Source organism: Galendromus occidentalis, unplaced genomic scaffold, assembly GCF_000255335.2.
Source record: "Galendromus occidentalis unplaced genomic scaffold, Mocc_1.1 scf7180000075612, whole genome shotgun sequence".
In the NCBI taxonomy this organism is placed as follows: Eukaryota; Metazoa; Arthropoda; class Arachnida; order Mesostigmata; family Phytoseiidae; genus Galendromus; species Galendromus occidentalis.
Window position 1 is genome coordinate 1,306,663 of NW_003803602.1, and position 25,683 is coordinate 1,332,345.

Below are 25,683 nucleotides of genomic sequence, written 5' to 3' on the forward strand. Positions count from 1 at the left end.
CGAGAACCGTAGGGCAGCGGGGTGAAGCGAGATCAAAGGCAAGGAAGGCTCGCTCAGATGTCGGGAGACGAAACGGGAAACCGGGAAAGATCGGGCGGGAACAAATTCAAGGACGGGCTTACAAGCGAAGGGGAGGGGTTGATGGGGAGGGGGATGCGAGGGCAGGGGAAGAGACCAAGAGGAGCAGAAGGGATAGGGTATCGTGGAAACCACACGCGTCGGATTATGCATGAAATGACTTCCACTCCTCCGTCCTTCGGTCTTTTGAGATCCTCCGAATTTTCACTCAATCACCAAGCCTTCCCCCGTCTCTTCATTCTATTCATATTTTGTCCATCTCACAAGACTCCTCACTGGAATCCTGCGCCCTCCCCTTCGTCGTTTTTTCCCGTCTTGCTGTTGTGAACCTCCTCCTTCTACCCTGTGCCCTCCCGTCTTTCCATCACAAGCCCCCCGGACCCCGTCGCCCCCGAGCAAATCCTCAACCACGGCAAGAAAACCATTCGGCGTATTTTCATTGAATTCGTTGAAGAATATGCCGCAGCCGCTGCGTCCGTCGTCTTCATTCTGCTCTTCTACCCTCTGACTGAGTATGAGCGTCGTCCGTCTGTCCGCCGCGAGTGACTGAACGAGTGCTCGAGAGTGCAAAAAGGGGGAACATTCAAGAAAGGAGGCTCTCTTGGCTTTTAGCCATTCAACACCGAATAGATCCCAGTCTCAACAGACATCCATGGCCGCCCGTCTGGATGGTTGCCGAACGACCAAGCGTCCCTCCTATTGTCCACCTGCTCCCCGCCTTTTTTTCTCCCCGCTGGAGCTCTTCTTCACTCGGTCATCGCAGCGGCCGCCACCTCTATACCTCGTCTGAACGAGCCGCTAACCGACGGCGGCGACCCTCCCATTTTTCTTCTATGCCCTTCCTAACAGACAGGGTTAGCGAGCGATCGTGGAGCTGGCGATTCTGCTTCCCTCCTCGGCGAGTCCGCATCCCGTCCCGCAAGACGACCAGTCACTTCCCTGATTCGCTAACGGTGACGGCGGAACCATGTCGGGGGAGCCCGTTAGCGGCAGGGGCATTAAAGGCGGAGGCATCAACAGCAGAGAAGGAAAAAAGACGAAATTACGAACAGAGAGGATAAGAGAAACGAGAGAATGGAAAAGGATCTTTTCGCACGCTCGAAAACGCCCGCGCGCTCGAGCGCCTGCTCGTCAGCCGTCTAGCTATGGCCACGTGAAGCCAAACGAGCTGGGGGATATGAGGGAAGAGGCCCGGAAGGCCGAGGGAAAGTAACGGAACCGTCAGGGATGAGCTCGAGGAATCAGGTTCGTAAATTTCTGAAGTGTTGTTTTCCTCCCCACCGGCATTCGTGCCCTACTCGTCTCTCTCGGGGCAAACCCTCTCGCTCGCTCTATGCTCAGGGGAAAGATGAGCCGGACGACCGACGAAGCCTCGCAGAGTTCGCTCTCAGTGTATGTACATGAATAAGTGAAAAATTGAATGAATGAGTGAACGAAGCAAGGCGCGGCTCCCTCCCCCCCGTCGCCGCCCGTTTCCATGCGTGTTCGAACACCCGCCCACCTTTCCCGGTGGTGGGCTTGTCGAGCCGGTCGCTCACTTTCCGGTCTCTTCACCAGTTGTTGGCTTGATTCCTGCCGCCGTCGACGATGAACGAAAAAAGAGAGAAAAAAATACGAAACACGGACGCGCTGCTATGCCGTGCGAAGACCTCGTTCAAAGCCTGATCGTCCGTCCGTCGGTTTGTGCGTCGGACCCAGTCCGTCATCGCTCGTCCGCTCGCCGCGATTGGTGGTTGACTAAGGATAACCGAGGATAACCACCAAGTCGGGCGGCGAGCGGGTCGCCCGCCAACAAGGAGCGGATTCAAAGGCAGAAAGAGTCTTTCGTCTGTTCGTTCGCATGCACACACGCACAAGCGAGCTTACGGGAAGCCACAGACAGACTACATACATGCCTGTGAGCGAGCGAGCGAGCGAACGTTTCGACGGATAGCGGCATCAGCGGCCATAAGTCTTCCTTTTTTCTCGTTCCTTTTCCTCCAATCTAGCTTGCTCGCTTTCCCCGTACGCGTTCCCCCCTCGATATATATCTATCTTCCTTTTTTCCTCGCCGGTTAGTCCGCTAGCGGAGCAGTCGACTGGTGTAACCTGTCCTTCGGCGCAATCCTTGCACTTCTTGACACTTTTAGATCCATCTCAGCGTTCTCTTCCGGTAATATTTCCGACGGAAAACCTATCCCTCCCCCGTAGCGTCGACCCGACTCACCTGAGCGGTGCCCCGCGCTGGGTTCTGACGTGGGAGTTCAGGATACGGAGGGTACGGGCTGGAAAATTGAGTTCGGAAGCTCGTTCGAGGATCCTCCGAGATGTCGCCTGCGATTTCAGTTCGGAGCACCTGCATTCCGACACCTGGTCGACCCCAGGCAGCGCGTATTCTCGCATTGTGCGGAGGTCAGAGCGTGTTCAGGGCTTCAACCAAGAGCATCACTGATGGTTGCGCTTCACGGTTAGCTGTCTTCTCAAAATCGTGTGGCGTGACCGTTGCGCATCGGGTTTTCAGCGGCTCGTCTGCATAAATGTTCTCTCGATTTCACCTCTCGAGCTGGTTTCGTTGATTCCCAGACCTTCCTCTTCCGACTCTATTACGTAGGTAGCATGCATTCGATAAAAGTCGACAAGGACGAATTGCCCGGATCTCTCGGAGATTCCGGCTTTCTGATATCGCTCCATGACGGACAGTCGGAAGAAACTGGGAGCATGATCGAATATATCAAGGCACTGATGAATAAGATCATGAACGCCAGCGGCAATGCGTTCCCCGCGTGCCGCACGTAATCAAAGCCGCTCGAGTTCACCTGACCGCGTGTTCCATCGTACGCTGTTTATGAGCGGAAGGACACGACAAGCAGAGACGCACAAATGAATATTCCCCTCCCTCGCTCTGTTATTCATCTTCCCGCTTGTTTGTCCATATATTTGTCAGCTTTATACGTACGTGCGTGCCTGTGTGTTTATTCTGCCTTTCCACGGGTCCTTGGTCGCCCTCAGAATTCGACTCCATAAAGAGAGTCGGCGAGCCGTTCCTCGCTTCGAATCTTCGACATCCTCGTCGCGCTGGTGGCGAATCGAGAGCCTTACCTTCGCAAAAGATGAGAAGAGGAGCGAGGAAGACCAGCCGAGAAGAGAACACAAGCGAGAAAAGATACATCGTCAAGATGAACTCACAGAGAGAGAACCCGAGGTTCTGAGGTCTCTTGGGATCGAAGATTCTTTCTTCCATCGAACACGATCGGAGACCTTGGAGAGCGATCATGAGTGATTTGTGGGATGTCCCCCGACGGGAATGAACAATCGGCGTTAAGTCAGAGATCGAGGCAGACGGATCGAATATGCACCCCGAGAAGCCCAACTCGGGTGTCGGACCCGGGGCAGTCCGAGCGAATGGGACCGAGTAAGAGCATTCTCTGATACTGACGAAAATTAGCACTAATGTGGCTGATGTTCCAAGCGAGCACTCCGCTCCCTCGGAGCAAACAGTCGTCAGCCAGCGGATCTGTTTCCACGTTACCCTATAAAAGACGTCGTTCCCACTGTTGCCTGGCGGCTCTCCACGGCCGCGGCCCAGGCTGCAAGAACTCCCCGGACTGAACTTCTGAGCTTTGCGAAGCTTTCAGAGATTGGGTCTCGACCCACGAATTTTTCCGGAGTCAGATCCCGAGGTGTGCCTTTCTGGTCAAACGGACTCCGTTTAACGGAGGCATACCCACCGTGCTCATTGTGCGGGTCCGCTGGGAAGGAGGCGCGATCGGTGAGCTCGGAACACCGTGACCGCGTTTCTGTTTACTTAGCGCGGTCCCCTTTCCACCCAGTGTTCTTGAGCCTGGAGCAAACAAGTACGCGGAGGACTCATTCATTAGATAGAGCAGATTCACCTCGGACATTCAAGCGAGAAGAAGGAAAATAGAGGATAGAGATCGAGAATGGAACAAAGATAAGAAAACAAAACCCGAGGAAGAAGGAAGCAGAGTGGAAATACGAAAACAGTGACTGAGGTAGCTCGGGGCTTGTCGGATGCCCAGTCGAACGAGTCCACTCCGGTTCGCCTTCCCTTCTGCTTGCTTTAGGCTGAGGTTAAGCTTGAGCAAAGTGGTGCAGCGATGTTTAGACTGAGGTCAAGCGGAGACCGTCGAGTTCGACCTGGACGTTGCTTGGACGAGCTCCGTTAGTTGTTATTGTGCCCGGCCGTCCGCTTGCCTGCCGGACCGACTGGCCGACCGACCGACGACGGACCGACTGACTGACTGCTTGGCTATGTGCTCGTAAGGGAGATATTGGATTCAGTGAGCGTCGCATCGCATGACGTTTCCTTCATCTCGGTGTCGCTGTGGCCGCTGTTGCGAGTGCTGGTTGTTGCCGGTGTTGTTCCTTGCAGCCAGTATCGGAAGTGACCGAAACAAGGCCTATGAGGCTCGATGCGACGACGGTGCAAGAATCAGTCCGTCCGCGGCATCCGCGGGCTCGGTCGCCGTATTTCCGGATACGGAGCAGACTGAAGTACCGACGGATCTTGTCTTTGATCCAGCCTAGCTGTTTACTCCGGCTGACGTGAGAATTTGATCCCTTGCCATTCTCTGCTGAGCAACACATTAGCGTCCTTTGTGCTTATCTAGACTCTCAGCGGTTTGGAGCCAAAATGAAGTTTTCTATCTCACGCTCCTTATCGGCTCCCGCGCTATAGAAGCTCGATGACGGAGCATACGTTTCGCTCTTCCCGTTTCTGGTGGGAAACTCCTCGGAGCATCGCTCTCAATATGCCCCCAGTATGACGACAAGTTCTCCGATTAGCGGTAGGTGGTTTGGAGTTGTGCGGCACCGATGGAGGACCTAGATAAGAAAAGTTAAGAAAGTTGGCGCTTTCCCCGTCTCTCTATTTTTCCATATCAATAAAGGGAAGAGAAAGTCCGATAGGGCGGGAGAAGGAAACGAGAACTAACTGGAAAGACGAGCAAGAGGAGATAAGCTCTGCGATTAGATTCACACGCTGCCGGAGGTTCTGCTCCCGAGTTTGATTTCTTCGAAAGTTTTCAGAACTTTTAAGAGACTTAAGCCTCGATTTGCGGCGAGCGCCGAACCTGCGGTGGCAAACGACTTCGACGACGGTAATAGCTCCCAGCCCGACAAGTCCGACGCGAGCGAAATTCACTGCATGCTGGGGAGCTGTCGATTCACCGTATGGTTTTCTGCGGGTAGCGTCATTTCATCCTTGTTCTTGAAAAGTCTGACTTACGACTCCGAAGTTGGGATTTTCGGTCTGATTGTGAGACGAAGTGAGAAAGCGTCGACTGTGCGGCGGATTTCCGTGAAGGCGAACGCGTATTCGACCCGGCTCGAATTCCGACGCTTGTGTAGTACGTTCGTGAATTTATAGCCGGCCGAACGGTTGAAAACCAGAACGAATCCAGGACCAGAGATACCTAGTTTCTGAACTGGAACAGCTGAGCTGAATCAGCCTTACATCCTCGTCGCCTGAAGCGTAACGGTATCACCGGAGTTCGTGCGCCAGCGGCTGTGAGCGTGCGTTGGCTCACAAAACACCCACCCGACCGTTTGCTCTCTTCCGTGCTCGCCCGCCGCGTGCTTATTCCGAGCCTATATTGTGCTTATCGATAAGCAAGCAGTGCTTCTCGGTACTTTTATCGAGTCATCGCTGCGGTACTAACTTATCTGCGTACGCCACTGCGCTACGAGCGGGCGAACGAAGAACCCGGCGGGTTACTCGCCCTAAACCAGGCTATTCAAAGAGGATTAGCTCCGAAAAACGGTGTGATATGGAAACGGAAAAATAAATGGTGGAAGAGGGAAGCTACGAGCGACAACCATCGGCGTCGTCTAGCCGCCAATCTCGTTCTGATTTTCCGCCTCGCGGCCGCGCGGCATTAGTCGTCCGATCCAGCCTCGTTTTTATTGCTCCTGATTTTCTAGTTTTCGTGGCTCGGGTTCACGCAGGATTTGACCTCGCGGGTCCGCAGACGTTCTGCATGCGTCGTCGAGGCGAGCCCGATATACTCCGGACATTCTGGTGTCTCGCGGCCACCAGGTGAAAAGACCGAGAGGCCGAGCCAGAGTAGGAAAGTACAGACAACAGACGAGACAGACTGAAACCAGAAGAGCAGAGAGCGGGAGTCGCGAGAGCGGACGAAGAAGAGAGGTAAGCACATTCGGCGCATCGGATGTTTTCTCGTCGGCCGTTTGCTGCTTTCGTCATTTTTTCCTCCTATGCTCGCGTATTGCTCCCTTCTTTAGAACAACAGAGACGCGAGCGAGCGAAAGTTCGAACCGGCGGTCTTACTTGGCTTAACCCGACCGGAGCCCTGAATGCAGAGATCGTCGTCCGAGCTCAGTCGTCCAAACACGCGCATAGCTCCCGCTGTTTTGATCCCCGGGTTTTGATCTGGATCCGTTTGCCTATTCTCGCTTTCTTGTTCCTACAAGTCTCCGCAACCGTCGCTGGTGTCTTGGCGGAATACGAGACGAAGCAACGAAGAGAAGCGAAACAACTGAGGGCACTCCAATCGGTGGAGTCCGCATTAGCGTAGAGACAACGGGAACAAGACGGAAGACGAGGGAAAGAGCACCGAAATCTCTGGTGAGAATTCGGAGATCCTCCCGGATTTTTCCTTCTCGTCCCCCGGAATGCGATGTCACGCTTCCGTTGTATTCATGCCAATGGCTGGAAAATGCTCCCCCAAGATTCAACCTGATTTGAAGACAAAGAACGTCAATCTGTCCGTCGATTCGTCTTTCGTTGTTCGATGCTCCTCTTCCGAATGTCTCCGTGCTTCGATTCCGACCACGCACCCGAGCAAGCGAGCGACCAGCGACCACCAAACGAGCAGCAACGACGACGACGAGAACAAAAAAGAAGAGAAAATACCGCAGATGCGCTATGAGGAGCCACAAATCAGAGGGATCGCTCTCCGGCGAGCTCTTTCCACCGCTGGCTATCTTTCGAAACACATTCCAACTGGACCTAGCCCGAGAAAAGAGCTCCGACTGAGGAGCACGGGATTGCGAGATTCCCTTGGATTTTAATCGTTCCATTGGCTCTGAATGAGATTCGAATCTCTCCTGAATACGAGCAAAAAATCGAAAGTTCCCACCGGCCAAGAGGTTTTCTATGCTAAATGAGGAGTTAGGTGTATCGTGAGATTGAGCATCGGGAATGCGATTGATCCGGAGCCGGGCAGAACGCGAACTGCTACGAATCGCAGCGGAGGAGCGCGCGGCCGGGAAGCGACGAGAAAGACCCCCGGCGGACATGTGATAAAATCGCTTTTATTGACACATTCGAGAGCCACCGGAACGTAGGCGGCCGCAAGCGAAAGTCTCCGGTGACCACTGAAGCTGGCCGTCCACGTGTTCGCTGATCCGACCACGACGAGAGCAAGCTCCGATAGAAACATGGAATGAAGAGAGGGACAAATGAGGAACTTGAGCAGAGACTCGAAGAGAAGAATCAGATGAGAGCACAAGATCCATCGGCGACTGAATAATACGAACACGATAGCGGTAGTGAAATTCCGACGAGTCCGTCTATTCTCTGCGGATATCGGGCACGGAGAACTCTCATTTTCGTTTCTTGAAGTCCTGGATTTTAGAGCCGATACAAGAAACCGAACGGTACGGATTCGAATTCTTCAACTTCAGGAATTATTGAAAGGGAATATGTATGAGAGGAAAGCTATCGGGGGCAATGGTTTTCTATTGTTCCGATATGGACTCCGGGCCGGAACAGAACCCCTCCGGACGGTCTTGTTTTTTTTACAGCTATTGTCCGGCTTTTGTTTTTTCTCCCCGAGAATTCTTTCGATTTTTCATTTTTCGTACCTCTCCACGCCCATCCCATGGCATCACCTCCGCCTTGACTGGAGTGGTAATCGAACGTTTCGGCCAGGGAGGGGAGGGGAACGCCGTGAAAGCGTCATGGACGTGATAGACGTTCTTGTGGACGTGATAGACGTGGGACCGCGGGGATTCGGACTGCCAATCATTATTTTCGTCTATCGATCGTTCAGGCAAAGTAGGCACTTGATTTTTCTCTTTGTTTTTCGAGCCTTGGAAACGAACTGTCAGATAGACACCGACCAAGCGAGTTTCGCGATCGATGAACAAGTTTATAAACAGATGGGGATCGAAGCGAAGCCGTCTCCGAGAAGAGATCAAAGAAAGCAGCGGAAGAGTCGATGAAGGGCGGCTGATGGATCTGATGGTGAAGAATATATGTACGTCCGCTCGAAGAGGGTCAGTCACTGGATGTGTGAAACCAGGTCTGCTCGAAGTCGGCAAGAGCTCAGCTTCAGAAATTGAGCTTTTATACCATCAAAACGAGGAATTCCTTCCGCTCGCTCAACAGGTCTTCCTTCAGCTGCCGCTCACAACGTGTGGCGTACCGAGCGGCAAACTGTGTTTAAAATAAACGGGCTCTCTCCGACCGACCCTTCTGCTGCTTGTACGGCTCACGAAAAACCGAGGAGTCTTTTCCACTGTCAATTTTTTGCTGCTATTTACGGCGTCCCGTGTCGCGGGATTTCTCCTAAAATAGTGAGCACGAGTTGATAGAAGCCCCCCGATGAGAGGGCGACCGCGACGCCGGGCGTCGTGCGTTTCGCTGTGGCGTTTTCAATGTGAAATCCGACGTCCCGATGAACACACGAGCGAGCGAGCTCGCCAAACGTAGACTAACGGAAGAGCGGGCGGCGGCGGCAGATGTACGAAGCATCGCATAATACGACCATGACTCGATCAACGCCGATGCTAATAAAATCCGCGGTAACGGAACGATGGATATCACGAACCTCGATCGGCGTCGGGTACTCAGACGGCTTCAAAAATTAGAAGGCAGAAACGCTATTATATGGCTCAGAAATCTGTAGGGGCACAGATAGGAGAGTGAGGGAGAAAATCCGCGCCATCGAACGCGAGACGGAAATAAGACGGAGAGAGGAAACAGGATATAATCCGGGGAAAGAGGAGAGACGGGAAATATGTCGGTTTTTCGATCTACTTGGTAATTAGTTCCTACTCACGGTATGGAGGATTACAATGAGAGAATGATGCCATCCTTGCTCCCTTTTATCCCCATCTGCTACATCTCTCTTACTCCAGAAGCTCTCGCTGCCTCTCCCGTCACTTCCTTATGAAGTCCCTCAAGCCTCATCCAACCTCCCGTCTCCGATGCCCCCCTTCCCTCCGTTTCCCCGATCGACGTCCGTCAAAAAGCAGAGATAAAGGCGGCTACGTCCGGGTGTTATAATGATGTACGCGGTTTCGATCGGGAAATCGACTACCGAAATCCGGAGACTGTTTAAAGCCCCGGTTCGGCGACTCGGCTCTCCCTCAACAAGAAGAAGGAGCCGGGGGATTTAATATTCTTGTGACGAGAGCTCGCCCCTGTCATTCGCTCCTATCGATGCCGGTCGCAGCGGCGACGATGATGATGCATGTTGACCGATCGGAAGAACTTCAACGCTTCCTTTTTTCCGTCCATCGCGTTTTCTTGCCACGCTCCTCGGCTCCGACCGATGTTAATTCCTTGGTCACTCGATGGGACTCTAGTGCATTAATGCCGAGATTATAGTCCCCGGAGAGCATTTCTGATTCCGTGCGACTCAATGACCAAGATCACATCAGATGATGGAGAGGAATCTGAGTGAGTCTCCTGGAAACCGAATCGGTCACGATGCGTAAAACGAAGCCATCTCCCTAAAAGCGTCTGACTCAGTCCCTGTAGGCTTGTGATCTTTTCCCCATTCGCTGTTTCCGCATTCCCTCCCGCGTCGCGCATTCTACTTGATTTTTGGCAAGTTTTCTTGTCTTCTAGAAGCTTTCGGAGGCAAGGTTCAATTCGTCGCGGCACCTATCGGCTCTGGCCTTATTGCTCGCAAAGAATGAAAAGAAGAAGCATCGAGCCGTTCTGGGAGCGATTATGTCAAGTCCGCTCGACTCGCATCTCGCTTTGAACGCTTGTTGCCTCCGCTACCCAGCCCCGTGAATTCGGACGACACAAATTGTTGAATGCCAGTCAGCATGCCGGAAGCGGGAATGAATGCTCGCGTATTGGAATCGATCCGAGACTCGATAGCCCGCTAAAATGCATTTCCACTTTCCCCCCGAGCGTCAGAGGCTACAGTATGACTCAATCGAATTTTCATTCCAGGTGTATTCGATCAGCGACAGCTTCCGTCCCAGAACTTCCAAGAAACACAGTGAGTTCTAGGAATTATCGGGCAATCCGTTTGAGTTCGTCATCCCTTTCGCTTTATCGGATACCTTCTCGGGCTAGACGACGTGATTCCGGGGCGAAACTTCCAGAGTCTCGGAACGTTTATTGCAAGAGGGGATAGGAGGCCGGCAATGGTCTCAAATCCCTGAGCGAAGGGCTCCACGTGACGTGAGCGAGCCCACTCGATAAAAACAGTTCCTCGCTGATGGGCCGCATCTCCTCTACTAGTTTCCATTTTTTCTTCGCGATTCCCGAGTCGACTCGGTCAATCCGTCAGTTTTTCCGATCCTTGTAGTCAAGTTGTAGTCGGGCGACGTGTCCGACGCACCATTGACATTTTGGTCAGCGAACAAAAACCTCACACTGACGTATGGCAGAAGAGCGCAGAAAATCTCACGACGACTTCAGCGGCAACGATCTCCAACCTCTTTGGGATCCTATGCTGTTACTCCTCTGCAGACCCGATACCATATGTCGCTCCGCTGCGGAAGCCCATGGACTCAACGTAAAAAATCTACTGCATAAAAATCGTGCCTCCGAAAGAGCTTCATAAACATATAAGGCAAACGTGCATCAACTCGCTTATGTGACGACTGCTGGCTGCCAAGTGACCGTCCGAACCCATCCGTCCCGCTGAGTGGATGAATAGATGGAAAAATTGATGGACGAGCTCCTGTCCGAGAGGTACATTGAGATGGGGGACCTCGGATGGAGAGAAAAACACGGAGGGAGAGGAACGAAGTCCACCGGCAGACCGAAGAATCACCCCACGACGTATCGCAGCCCCTGCACATCGTCGGCGCTACCAGTAGACGTTTGGCTCGGCCGGGCAGGAAGGAAAACTGAAAGGGAGAGAACCGGAGAGACGGAGCAATCCTAGTTAGGGGACAGCACCGCCTGCCGGTTGGTTGCGAGCTCCGGTTTTCAACCGGTCGGCTGCTCCAGCAGGATGAGCGTTATGCTGACGCGACGCGTATTTTGCGGCCGCTTTCTCCGTTGCTACTTTTCTCGCTCGTTGCATCTCTCCGTTCCCCCATCTCCCTCTCTCTCTGAGTCTGATCTCAGAGTGCGGCTCGATGGTGGTGTGTCACCGCTTCCTGCTGTAGTCCTGTAGCTGCAAGGAAAGCGGCTCCATCTCGAATAGTTGGAGGATGACAGGAGGAAGAAAAGGAGAGTTGAGATGATGTCCACGTTCTCAGTACGTGGCGACGGCGGACGCCACGTAAAAACCCCAGAGTAGCCAACAAGGCTGCAAGCCAACGCGACTTGTCGCTTGGTCGGTCTCATCATCTGATGGTGTCAGCAAGCAACTGTCCGTTCTTGCAACTCTTCGTCGCCTCCCGCCCCCTCCTCTCCTTCGCGCCCTTCCTTCCCCACTCCCCCAGCGCTTGCGCGAAAAGGGTTCTTTGACTAACCAAGCGAAAACGAGCTCTGATATCAGGCGACGGACCGGCCTAGCCGTAATCGGCCAACGGAATGCCAGAGAAACGCAATCTGAGCTGAACGGGAACCGGACAAACGGCTCGGACCCGGGTAACGAGTCCTGGAACCAGGATTCAACAGCGGCGGGGGTCTGTGTGCCGGCTCCAGGACAGATTCATCGCCGTCGTTTCCCTCGCCACGGGCTGGGCTTATCCAGAAAACTCCGGAAGTAGCCGTGCGTGCTTTGTCAAGACGTACACGTTGACAAGGGACAAACAGACGTAAGGACGACTATTGCCCACCGGTCTGCATGGCGAGATTCAACGGAGGGATGCGGAACGTTGTGTGACGATACTCGCGGCCCGCTTTCCTTATCTACGGTGAATAAGCAGAGTAGGCATTGTGGCTCATTTGCCTTCGTGCCGGTCCGTTCGCTGGCAAGCACACGCTATTCCTCACCTGGTCCGAAATTCTACCTGGTGCGAGGCGTCCTCGCAACCGTAGGCGCTCCCCGTTCCGAATCCAACTAAGCTCCTTCAGCAGTTCTTCTCTCTCGTTCCCGAAACGTCGTTGTTCCCCCTCCGAGACCGCGACATTGCGTCAACGCGTTCGCAAACGACCTCCTGACAGATGCTCTGGAGTGAAATGGTGCACTTTCTATCGACTTCTTTAACTATTTTGAAAATTTCTCGGTGGGATCCTGCCGAGCCCTGAGCCCGATCTTGGGGACGAATGACTCGTCAAACGACTTATCTCCCTGTGAACCGCACTGCGATCTTCTCAGCCCGTTCACCCCAGCCTTCGTCGACGGCCATGCGTCGGAATGGGGTTTCTGTCACAACAAAAACAGAAATCTGATTCGCTTGTCACTTGCAGATCTCACGACAATTTGATACGCTCATCACATATCGCTGTTACAGCTAACAGTGGTAATGACAACGATACGCGCGACGTGTTTGTTCTCAGCAACACTGCCTTCGCGATGCTTCGTGGCACGGCGTACACACCTCTCGTTAAGGCGCTTCATTTGACGGCCCGACGGCTTCAGTTCCTTGATATCTTGAGCCAGCTCAACGAGCGAAACGGTGGTATAAACCGATTGCGTTGCACTGCAGACTTTAGGCAGAATCAGAGGGAATTCCGTTTCGCGAAGATCGTGGCAAGCGGGCATCGTGAACGTAAAAAAAGTTCGAAGGTACTTCTCGAATCGACGCTTCTTCCGTCCCTTTGTTGAATTACCAAGCTACCCCGCCATTGATTCATCCGACTTATCGATTCGCCATCCGCTGAATCCATCTGACGCTGTTCAGATTTGAATAGTTATTGAAATCAAGGAGTTTCGACACTTGTTGCCTCAGTTTTTCGACACTAGACGATGCACCGTCGATGGATCCGTTCCGCTCATCCCAATGGAGAACGACTGTCGGATTCGCACATTCGGATTCGGGCTTAGAGCCAGTCTCTCCGAACGCCGGGCGAGAATAATTTACGATGGAGAAGGAATCTCCCGTATATTCCCTGGTCTCGTTGTGAGCCCCCTCATCCGTAATCCTCTCAACTCCTAAGGAATTGAGAAACTCAATGAATGTTCTGGTTTCCTTCATGTACTCGACCGTAAGACAGGCGCCAATCTTGATTGAGTCATCGCGGTTCGTCACACAGCAGCCAACGATTGCACTGACAGCAGTGAACGCCCCACGAGGTTTTCTCCGGGGACCTTTGCTGGAACACGTCGGGGGCTCGAGCCCCCATGTATGCCGCCCGCGCCAATGCCCGCAGCGGCTACATTAGCCCTGGTGGTCGTGACGGTGTTGATGGCGGTGCTCGGTGGCGAGCGAATGACGAGCAGAAAGTGACACCGAAGCTCTGCTTGACCGTTGACCGGCCAGCTTTGCTGTGTGCCTCAGCAGACATCCACCCGTCCCAATGCCGCGACGTCGACCTACCGAAAGAACCCGAGGGGACCTCCTCGTCCCTCCATCTCCCCTTGCGGGCTCATGGAGTCACGGATAGAGGTTGACACCGCGGCGCCCCCGAAGCCCACCTACGGATCCAGTCGTGTTTCTTGTCAACAACGTCAGCTAGCAGGCGATGTTCATTTCGTCCCGCTCAGAGGGGGACACGGAGCGGGAAAGGACGGGGAAGAGAAGGAAGAAATGAGGATGCGGCGAGCTATCAGAGGACCGACTTGGGATGTGTTCGCTCCGAGTCGGCTATAGCTTTAGCTTCGGCCTTCTCCTTCACTTGATCCGTCGCGTCGACGATCGAGACGAAGGAGACAGATATCCGAGCAAACATAAATCGAGGAGATCACAATTTTCGAATCAATCGGAGTCCGAGTGCCCAAGGTGAACTGGATAAGTATGTCCTCCGTCGAAGACACTCGGGAAAGCTTCAGAATGGCGAATCGAACCGAAGCGATCAATCCGTAGTTTTCCTCTCATGTATTTAATTCCCTCCGAGTTTCCATACTTGTCGCAGTTCAATTTTTCTCTCAGAAGTCCACATTTATCACAATGTAGTAACTTGGAGTTGCCATGTGGTAGGAGCTCATAGCGCCTTTCTTCGCGCAGAGAGGAGCGCCGCCGACGAGGTTCCCACAAACTAGATCAAGTCTCAGGATGAGTGTCCATTGAGAATATGTGCGGCAAGCCACCAACGCCGTCGCCTTCGTTGCGGTGGACGAGAAGATGTCCTTGCAGAGATAACTCTCCTAACGTCAGACAAAGCGAGGCGAGCTCCGACGCGTTTTCGACCGAATCCCCGACGGATTTGAGAATTCTCGCGGTTCGGCTCAGATGTGATTGTTGCCAGCATTTTCGGAGCGCTTGTTGACAAAATGAAAAAAAAGACGTCCGGGATCGCAGACAAGGCGTTGCTGAGCCCCTCGAACTCGAGAGAGGCGGAAAAGCAATCACTAAAGGACAGAACCGCGACAGAGCGCGAAGAGTAACACACTTAAACGAGAGACAGACTATCGCTGCCACCCCAGGCTGCTCGCCACGGTCGGTGCCGTTCTCGTTATCGGCGTCAGCTAAGAGCGTCTGAGTACTAGGTATGTATAATTTAGTATTGCGTGTTCATCGCGGCATGGCGGCATAAATGTTGTTCGGCCGGACACTCGATCGCGGACCGCTCGCAGGGACTCACGGATCCTAAGCCTCTGTTTGTCAACTCGCCAGCATGCCATGCCGTCGCCACGACGACGACCGTTCGGCTGCGGTCGTCGAACGCTGCGAGGGTTTTGAAAGTGGTCAATTTTGCGTGATTGTGCTGGAAAAGTCCCGAAGGGATCGGAATGTCAAGTTACCGGTCAGCTGACCATTCGACCACCGACGCAGCACCCAGCGAAGCGACCGGGTGACGCGGCCGGGAAACCGTCATTGAGTCCGATCGACGGCACCAGAAACTTGAATGAACGTCCAGAAAAAAATCCATGAAGAGTTGTTTCCTTCTTCGATTTTTTCGTTTCTCGAGGTCGACCTTTGTCTTCTGAGGATTTCACACTTACAGACAAAACTTAGCCAGCGTCCCCATAGCTTCTTCACGCTCTCAACGATGGCGCGAATTCGACGTCGAAGGAAATCAAAAATCAGGTCACATCGAGGCCAAACTCTGACAGAATAGAAAGAGATGACTTCAATCGCTAATCGAAAGGGATGTTCAGCGAGGAGGCAGAAATTCCTGACGCTGCACAATGAATTCATTTCTGGAGGCTTGCCCGATGACCTCTGACCCCTCGGTTCGTTTGCTTCTTTGATTCTCTCCTTTCTACTGCTCGCCATAAATTGATGCAAAGCGGAACTTGTCTACGATGGGACCAACGGAATTCGTCTAACGGGACCACCGACTACGAAAGCGGCAGCGAAAAAACCTGGTGATTCCGGACAGAAAAGTCGCCGTCACACAACTGATGAACGCTTGTGCTGTTCCGTACCGTACGACTTCTTGCTGCTCCGACTGCGTACCCACCGACAAGCGATCTAACCAGGAGGAATGTTGCAGCATTTGTCCCGTTTGCTCCGGCCGAAGATGCCAAGGAAGAGGGGTCAGAAGACACTACCTATTCGTTTTTTTCCGGTAGATGCCGAAAATCGGAAGGGCTTCGGATTATAATGTTTTCACAATATTGGCATACCAGGGTTCTCGCGGAGCTTCTCCTGGGGCGCATGGGTCGTCGATCAGATGGCACCTATCGGATCAGGAATAGATGGTGTTCCTGATGCTAGAATTCCTCAACGTGGGGGGCAGCCATCCGGCACTCGCGCGATGCCTTCGCATGAATCAAAATATTTCGGTAGGCACAAGGAATAACGAGAAGTGCGCCCTCATTGCCCCGCTCGCGGTCCCGCGTCGCGCGCTTCCAAGAGAACAACACCGGGAGCCCTGACCGTAGGAGGACTCGCTCAAACGGACGGATGGCTGGCTGGATGGATGGATGCTCACTTACCCGAGCTTGCTCGTAGTGGCTACTCCGTCTCTCGGCCTCTCTCATCCGCTCGTACATCTTATTAGACTATTGGAGTTCGGTTCGATCGACTACCGGCGCCGGCAGCATGACTGTGTGGGAGAGTGTTGCTGGCGCTGGTACATATTTAACGAGCCGGGGCGGCGATCCTATTTCATTGAGCGCATTATTCGGAGACGCATCTCCTGCTGCAACCGCGAACCTACTCAGCACAGTCGCTTCTCGAAGCTCTGGCCGGACTGAGGCAAGCGCCGCAGCACACCGCTCGGTCTGCGCTAAGGTTCGCCTGTGCTCAATTTATTTATCGCATAAACAGTGTTGTTTATCACCGGCGTTCTCGTTCGAATCGCCGACGGACGACGCCGGCGACGACCACGGCAACAACGCCTCGTCGCTTGATCCCTTGACATCTCGAACTTACCGCTGCGGCTTCTGTGCGCTTCGGCTACTTGAACGACGAGACGGTTTAGATTCCGCGTGATCGACGTCGTCGCTGCCACCGACGGCGTCGTCGTTCACCCGTTCAGAGCCGTGACAAACGCCCGCTTCCTGCTCGGCATGACTCACCTTGTTAATGGTTTAGCGATAAGAAGTAAACAAAAAAGTATCGATCGCGGCCGAAACGTATGCGGACCACATCAACACCGGTTGCTCTTTGTCCTCGTGGTCCGACCTCTTGCGCGAGCGAATGTCGAACGAATCGTTTGACGGCGGGATTTCTGTATCGGATGCGCTGATTACGTGATCACCCTGAATTCCGTTTTCGTCCGTCCGTCCGTTCGTCGCGTCGCGGCCCGCTTCGGCGGTAACGACGCCCGGCCGCCAGAAGAAGAGCACAGAAATGATCTCGTTTTTTCTCAATTCTCTGATGAAGTTTCTTCTCGACGGAGCCGGCTGGACTAGAAACGCGGTTGATGGATAAATGAATGAATGAATATCCGAGCCTCTCGAGCCGCCAGGCGCAATTGTGGAGAAAATCAGTCGACGGAGACAGTTATCAGCTGATTGAAATCGGATCAGCTGATGAACTCGATTTTATCGAAACCTCGGATTCCGAGTGAAAACACTGCCAAACACTAAAACAGAAAATCGGACATATCGCCAGTGACCAAATGCGGATGAGCGAGCCGGATGACGGACGAGCGTTTTTTTGCTCTAAAAGTCACCGATCGTGTACACGAGCGGTTCTGGCTTCGGATCGCGCGGCGAGTCGGATCGATGGAATTCTATGACCGTTTTTCTGTTCGATGCGGCCATTGTGCGCCGGTCTTCTTTTTTTCAGAACGAAGTCATCACAGGAAGTCCAGCTCACTTCGGACGTTCAAAACGCGGAAAAAAATTGTGGGCACTCTCTTTCTCTATGATATGCATTTGAACAGTATCAAAGCACCTCGCGTGGGGACGTTTTCAAGCTGTGACGAGTGCTCGTTGGAGCAATGAGCGAGCGAATCGCAGCATCTACAGACGTCGCGCCCTCGGACGTCTCCAATAATGTGCGAACTGTCTCTCTGGGCTCGACCCCGACGCGGAGTGGTATAAGTGAAAGTTTCGCCAAAGTTCTCGGCTCCGCGCCGACGCCCTCGAATCTTCCGAATTCACAACCCACATAACATCCGAGCTTCCATTACGGCGTGAGCGTCTGCGGCTAACCCAATTGTAACGAAATTGAAGAATCCTAAGCTGCTTTGGAGTCTTACGAGTGATGCGAGAATCTCCCTCACTCACCATCCGTCGCTTTCGGTCGCGGAGGGGTCCCCTTCTTCCGCTTCTTCTTCCGCCAGCAAGCTCTATATATGCTTTGGTGTGCTTGGCGTCCTTCGCCGGGGCGGCAACCATACACATAGAAAGGAGCAGATCCACATCTTATAGAAAAGCAGACAGATCGGCCCGATGGCTCCGTTGCTGACGGTGGCTGAGGCGTATGTTGATAGCGTGAGATTCATACCAAATGCTTCGCGCGAAAACAAAACCTCCCTCAGAAAACCTTCTTCGCCTCGCCATGACATCGAATCTCTGCACCGGCCTCTATATCATGCCTGTCTACTCGTCTTGCGGGGAGCGAACGAATGCTCGGTCGGTCGGGTGCTCGGCTGCGTTCTGAAAACGGCATCCGTGACGTTTCACCCGTACTCCGGTAGCGTTACTTTGTATGGCATAGGAGCCTTCCGAGCCACGCCACCACCGTACCTGACCAGCCAACTGGACGAATGGTATGGTATCCGCGTGGAGAAAGTATTCCACATCGGCCGCGTTTTCATGCATCGGTCGCAGTTTCCAATCTGCAGAGTGCCACTGAATGAGAGAGAGAGAGAGAGAGAGAGAGAGAGAGGAACCATTCCCGTTCGAGTAGACAGAAGCCGTTTTCCCGGAACCGAACTTCGGAACTTCACGGGCCGGTGAGAGTTCTCCGTTTCCTGTTTTCTGTCACGATCAAAATCAGAAATTCTTCCGAGCTCGGATCTTCTTCTGCAACACTCGCCTCGGGAGTTTGTTCGTTTCGCCTTTTAGAAACGACCCCACGTATGCTATCGTTTCGACTGGTTGGGGCAGAGCATCGGTCTTGGGTGCATGGGTCGCGGCGCTCCGACACTCGGCCTACCAGCTCGCGAGCGCGCCCCTGCGGTAGGAAGCCCGATGGCTGGCCGAATCGAACGAATTCACCACGCTCGTCGGTGCACTACAATTAAATGACTCCAACAACTACTTGGTATTCCAAGCTTCAAGCCGTTCCGGAGTTGCTCTCTGGGTCCCGACCCTACTCGTGCCACGCTTCGGACAGAGGCGACCCCAGGTCGGCCACCGATGCTCCTCAAGCATGACAGTCGTGCTCGTCCTGTTGAACTTCCTGGGTTGTGAGCAGGAGGCGCAATGGTGTAGAGCTTGCTCTTGGTGCTCTGAAGGTTCGAGTCGCTCTTGATTCATTCTGAAGTCACGCTGCCCAAGTCCGCGAAGCTCGATTCGCTTCATTCAATTTGTACGCGGGTCGTTCACGGTTTTTCCGTCGCGACTGCGTCCACGCACCCGTCTGACCGGGCAAGAGAGTCTTTGCGGGGCTGAAGCGAGCCATTTGATCTGTTGCGGCTGCTCGAAGCACCCGAAGACGTCGGCCATGGCATAGCGACTGTATATCCATTGCGAGCGATAGCTGGTTGACCCTCATAACGCGAGGGAGTCGACGACCACTGAATCCACGAGCGAGAATTGATCGCAACGAGGTCGATCATCGGCTTGACTCACTCAGATAGTCGTCCCGCGCACATCAACGGCAAACAGCTGTTAAGGGATTCACGGCACGCGAAGAACTCGCCATTGCGACGTCGTGCGATCTTACGCCCAGTCGTTCGTGCGTTCGTCCGTCCGGAATATTGACTTTTCGTGGATGATGGAATGCTAGTGTAACAGTCCATTTCTGCCAACATTTGTGGGCGGCCGATGCTTGGGGGTCCTCTCATATGATCACTGATTAATTCTGAGTAGAAAATCCCAGGAATCTCGGAGAAAAGAATCTAGTTTCGCCACGTCTGACGACGTTGCTGCTTTCAACTTTTCTGCCGCACCGCCCTTCCAAGTCCAATTTCCGTTTGACTAAGAAGTTCTGGCAGCAACGTCGGTGCAGATTCCGGCGACTGAGTTCTACGATGCGGTTTCGTTCTTCCCATCGAGCATTGTTCTCACCTGCTCCCATTAGTAGAAGCGTGGGCGCCGCGCGCGCCGTACGGGAGCCATTTGCTGTTTGATAAGACTCGGGTGTCTCCGGGGAACCGAATGATATGGTCTGCGTCGGGCAGCATCCTTATTCAAGAAAATGAGGTGTCTAATCTTCACGAAATAGTGAACGACAAAGAGATTAACAAACCATCCCGCGGAGGCGGGCCTCTCCCACCACAATTACCACTGGCTCTATTTGTCATGACTTTCTCCGGTCGTTATCTCTACCCAAAACCTGGTTCTTGTTGCTTTTCTTGCCTCTTCCGATCATTATTCCTCTCCGCTATCACGATAGTCGGATTTGTCTGAAAAACATCGGGTGAACTCGTAGACCGACGCGTTTTTCAAACTGGAAGTGAGGAGTCCGCGAGGAATGCGCTGCGAGACATAATTTTCTGATTGGTCCAATTGGGCAAAACCTCTAGAAATGGGCAGTTTTATAAAAATTGTCCCGAGAATGAGCTCCCAAGACGAGTGAGATAGAATAATTTCAATCACAACAACGCCGCACAAGGATTGTTGATGGCTCTGCCCTCGGCCATATTTTCGAAAGCTCGGTCTTATAAAATTTTTAGATTCTCTGAAAAAACGTCCCGATGAGGATCCGTAGGACGATTCGTGACCAGTTCCGGGAACCATCACAATACCAAGTACCTATATCTCTCCTTAATCTCCCGTTCCCTGATTCCTCAACTTTCATCTGTCATTCGCTCCTATCCTGTGGTTACCGCGTGATCACCGTGGTCGACGGCAGCGGAAAACGGTCCTGAGAGCTTGCGGACGGAAAAACTGGGTCTCAACGGGCGGCATGCGGGCGCGGCCAGTCCGAGGCTAATATCATGATCAGCGCGTCATCATCTTGTCAAAAGCTCCATACGGTCGGAGGGAGGAGAGATTCGCCCCAGGCCGACATGCTACGGATTTTCGAAAGAAAAGCCACAACCCTCGTCCCGTTGCCCATCGCTCTCCCTAACATCCTCTATCGTCGGAACGAGGCTTGATCCACCGGAGTTTAGGAGTCACGCTAGGGACTCGTTGATAATTCTGTTCTCAACCGGGTCTCGATCTTTTTTTCTGTCGGTCGCCAGTGTTCTCCTTAAACGATGGAGATTAAGAGCAGGAATGGGAGCTTTCGTTCGTATGCTGCTGCGGCTGCTGCTAACTGTGAGCGAATTACCTAACTTACTCGGTGTGAATAGCCGCTCACGGGGATTTTCTTGCAAAAGTTTCCCCGCTTTCCCTCTCACAAGAAACAACACCAACACTACTATTACTACGAGAAGCAGCACCACTCCCTGTTCTTTGTATTTTTCTGGGTTCCTTTGGTTCGCTTGTTCATGAATAATTCAGACTCTGCGTGGCTGAAGTCCTGCCGTATAGCTAGCTGCCTGCGCGAGAGGAAGAAGGAGAAGGCCGTGCTTTTTGCAGCTCGTTTTGCTCCTTCACTTAGCCTTTGCCATCTATCGCCGGCTCAACCTATTGTTCGAGTTTTGATCCAGTGTTCTGGAACGCTTCCCGGAACCCTGTCTCGCGTCTAGGATCCGCTCACCCGTCCTCTTCCGCGACGTGTCGATCCGCCGAGCCCTGACGAGAATCTCGAGGAATACCGCGTTGCCAAGAGAAGCCCGACCGACGTTTTCAAATAGAACATGCGGGCATTCATCGAAGTGACGATCTCATGCTTCATGCCTAATTGATTCGCGGTCTATGAATGCTACTCATGTCGCGCCGAATTCTGCTTTTGACTGCAGCTCTTGTCGGCTAGCCAGCACCGAAAAGCGTGGTGTTGTAGTCGCCAGAGACTCCGCTTATCGAGTCGCAGATAAAAGCACCGGACGTTTTTCCGGGAAGCACTTCATCTTCACCTCTGTGGAATCGGAGCCGCTACTGCTTTGATAGCGCGACTCGGAGTCAGTATCGGAGCTCCGGTACGGGAGCGGGGTAAAGGCAGATGGGGTGGGGGGGGGCGTGGAGGATGGCAGGGAGGCGGGCGGGCCGGTGTGTTCTGGATATGGGATTGAAGGCTCCGGAACGGTCGGTATGGGGGCAAAATGTCGTCTGCGGCCGAAAGGAAGAACACTCATTAGCAGTCGTAGATTAATACGTCGGCTAATTGCAATCCGCGCTTCTCGACCTCTCAATACGACGACCCGCTGATGTAGTCCCGCTCGTCGTCGTTTTGGTGTATGTACGCTGTCGGGACTGCCCGAGCGGACATCCGAACGTCCCGTCGCAGAGTTCCCCTTCCGATCAGTCTACGTCGGTCGTCGTCCCCTGCTGGGTAGCAGGATCAGTAGCGATGGTCAAATGGAGATGAACTCACCTCATTATACACGTTCTCGAGGCTTGGTTCTTGCCTTTTTTCCCTCTGTCCAGCTTCGATCAAGGTCTCCGCACAACTATACGGATTTGCGGATAGATAGACGACAGTCTCTCCTCTCGGCTCGCGATTGGAATGTATCGAAGCCGAGGGTACGGGAGACGAACCTCCGGTCGGAGCTCGCCGGCCCTATCACAGAGAGAAGTTTCCAAGTAATGATTTTGATAGTCTGAATAATAATGGCTCCTGATGAGGTCCCCGCAGAAACCGCGGTCGTCACAGCATCCGAGGGCACACTATATTTCCGCTTATTCAGTGATGGGTTTTAGCGGTCCAGCTATGATATTCGCAGATGCGCTCGCGGCTCTGACGTGTATGAGGACCGCAGCCGCGGCTCATCTCGAGGGAGACCCAGGGAGGTGCTGCGAATCCAGCCTCTCTGGATTTGGTCAGTTCGGGAGGGCCCAGGTAGTTGCTTCGCAGCAAGAAACGCCTGGACCGAAGTGCCATACATCACCGGCATTCGGCCGCGTCACCAGGATTGCTCTCGGAGTGGAAAGTTTAATCGAACTCGCTCTGACTTCGTCGATCCCCAGATATTCCCGAGTACCTGAATGTAATTCCGCTCCGAAGACTATCAGGTCCTACCAAGGGAGAATTTCGCATGATACCACGAATATTTCGTGAGATGCGACTCGTCGTCCGTGAAGTTCCGACGATATTCCGAAACCGGAGCGCTCCCGAGGGCTGCCGATGTCGATCCAAGAGAGCCGACGGATAGCAAGGAAGCAAGCGGAGCGATGACAGGAGAAGACCCTTCATCCAGCGAGAGCTCGTTCCCGTGTCATCCAGATTTCTTTGATGAGCTATTGAGACTTATACGGATCAATGAAATCATAATCATGACCATGACGGATGAGAGCGGATGGCGTGCCTCTGCAGTCTGTGTAATACACAATCAACAATCGTCGCTATGGTACCATTGTTGTATGACTTGATATTTTTCTTCGCGTGTCACTTTCCTTCACTGCGGAGCTATTGTGAATTGCTTGAATCAGCTCTCGGGATCGGATTTTTCTTGCTGCTTCTTCGCTCCATTCTTGTAGATGAAACCCTCCCGCGGGCTTTAGAATCAAATGTTTGCGTTCCTCCCGAAAATCGACGAGGGACTCGACGAACGAGGCCGACTTACACGCGGGCTGTACTTCGACATCTGGAGACGAAGATGACGATCATTCATGGGGGAAAATTTTCGTCGTGATTTCCGCTCAATCGAGAAAGGCCTAATGATCAGCGCCACTGTCCACGAATAATTTCTCTCCTCTTTCATTTGCAGATGGAAAAGCAGTGCACCATGTGAAGAGCAAGCGACATCGAGTTGAGATTTCGATGTCTCGACACTTCATCTAGTCACCTCACAAACCAGAAGCATGAAGTTTTCGCTCAACCACAAACGGGCGCTCACCAAGTTCTTCAGGTAGGAAGTCCCGGGAGACTGCATTCTTCCACGGAGCAAAGTAATCGAAACTATCGGGTGGAGATGCGGAGCATTTTTCAAAATTCCAATCGACATCAGCGATCGACAGTGTCGTGGTGCATCCTTGCTTCCAGGAGGGGAATGTGCCGTCGGGGAAATTTCGACTCGATGGAGTATTTGCGACGAAAAAAAACAGTAAAGAAGGCGACGTCGACGGTTGAGTGTCTCAGTGTCTTATCGGCGACTGGAGCCGCGTGAGAAGTTTCGCGACCTGTGTTGTGCGGAATATGATGACGATATGATAATGAGGTGGCAAAAGCGCGGGAAAATTGAAACGGTGCCGAATCTGCCGCGACGGGGGGAATTCGCGCAAATTCCGAAGCCGATTCCGCTTGTTCGGAACGCGCTCATCGCTCAAGTAGCTTCTGATTTCGCTGCGCTACAAAGACTGCTGTCGCTTCCATGGCAGCGAACGTGGGAATTTCTATTGTTGTTTCGGTGGGAAATTTTGATTTATCAGCTAGTTTTGTTCTCCCTCGTCATCATTCGCACTTGAAATCGTAGCCCACGCTCTTTTCAATGCGGTCGAGCATGCTCGCACTTATGACGCTCGACGCAACCAGTCGGATCGATGACCGCGCTGAATGTGGAGAAATATGGGGCTCAGTCAGCGCAACTCCGAATCGATAAAATCTGGAATCTCTGCTCATTTACGTGACATCATGGCTGGGTAGGTGTAGGTGAGGGTGTCTGTCGACCACAAGATCGGCTCACGCTGAGGGTGGACACCGGACGGACGAAATAGCGAGGATTCGACTTTCACGTTTGAGCACGTTGTCAACTCTGACATGGACTGACGGTTCATTTGAGTTTTCCGCAAGCACGGCAACTACGGCACCGCTGACAATAATAACGGGGATGGAAGCTCTTAGGGCACTGCGATGGGGTTTTTGTTCAAAAAAACCCTGAAGGGTTGGGGGAGGAGGATTTCAATTCATGTGACTCGACTCGAGTGTGAGTTATTTCAAGAGCATTCCAGCGGCTTCTACGGCATCGCTCGCTAGACACAATATGCTAAGATCGAGGGACTTACTGCTCGCTGTATTTCCTCGCCGGACCGCCGGAATCTGTTGTCGACGGAATTTCCAACATGCAGTTCGGTGTCGGAGTCCTATCTCGTCCTCCCATATCGCTATTAGAGGACAAAACATAACTCTTCACGAGTCGATGGGGAACTTGGCCTTCCGGGAGCAAAATTTTCATATCGGGTAGATTATCGCTCTTCTGCTGCTCCTCCGGCCGAATACAGAAAACCCTTTCCCTGGATCCGCGTGGGGTCCGGACCGTAGATCTATCGTTCGCCCAATCGTGAGTGTAATCAGTGTTTCGCTCATCTAATTAGGCTCTCATTTTCGCACCGCAGTCCTCAATCAATCAAGTGACTTTAATCAATTAATCCCTCATGCCCGCTTATCTGTTATCCCTGGTGGCCAGTGTTGACGTTTTTGCTCCGTTAGGGCGCGTGGTAGCGTGCTACCTCGATACGTGACTCGCTGTTTCGGTGATTGATTCAAAGGAGGACTGATCGATATTACTCGGTATCACTTTATTGTCCGACTAGGCGACTTTGTCTCCAGAGACGCTACAGATGAGGGTGCTGCGGTGAGAGGTTGCTTGCTCGTCCGAGTGGACCCGGGCCGAGACGCGGGAACGACCGGCCGGCCGGTCACTCGCCGATCGAAACAAATTGGGACGATCCTCGTTGACAGCTGATACATGTTTGGCGTCCGGCATTTTGACCGCTTTTTTTCGACTCTGTGCTCAACCAGGCTCCCGCTCACCGTCGCGGTTCGTGTTGTTTCCCTGCCGTCAACAAGCGCCACGACAAACAAAAGCTCCGGCGGTACCACGACAGCAACTCCCATGCGAGCTCAGACACGCTCGTTGGGAGCGTCAGTGTTTTCGAAGGGCCGTCTGCGTGTCTGTTC

General features: G+C 53.1%; 1 protein-coding gene across 1 annotated transcript in view; it reads left to right on the forward strand.

The window, feature by feature from the left end:
- The window catches only part of LOC100904589 (protein O-linked-mannose beta-1,2-N-acetylglucosaminyltransferase 1), a 55,351-nt gene that overhangs the window by 12,083 nt on the left and 17,585 nt on the right, over nucleotides 1-25,683 (forward strand). The window contains exons 3-4 of the mRNA XM_003737699.2: nucleotides 10,235-10,283; nucleotides 23,555-23,695. Coding sequence (XP_003737747.1) covers nucleotides 23,649-23,695 — 47 coding nt within the window. The 5' untranslated portion in view covers nucleotides 10,235-10,283; nucleotides 23,555-23,648. The remainder of the gene's footprint in view (nucleotides 1-10,234; nucleotides 10,284-23,554; nucleotides 23,696-25,683) is intronic.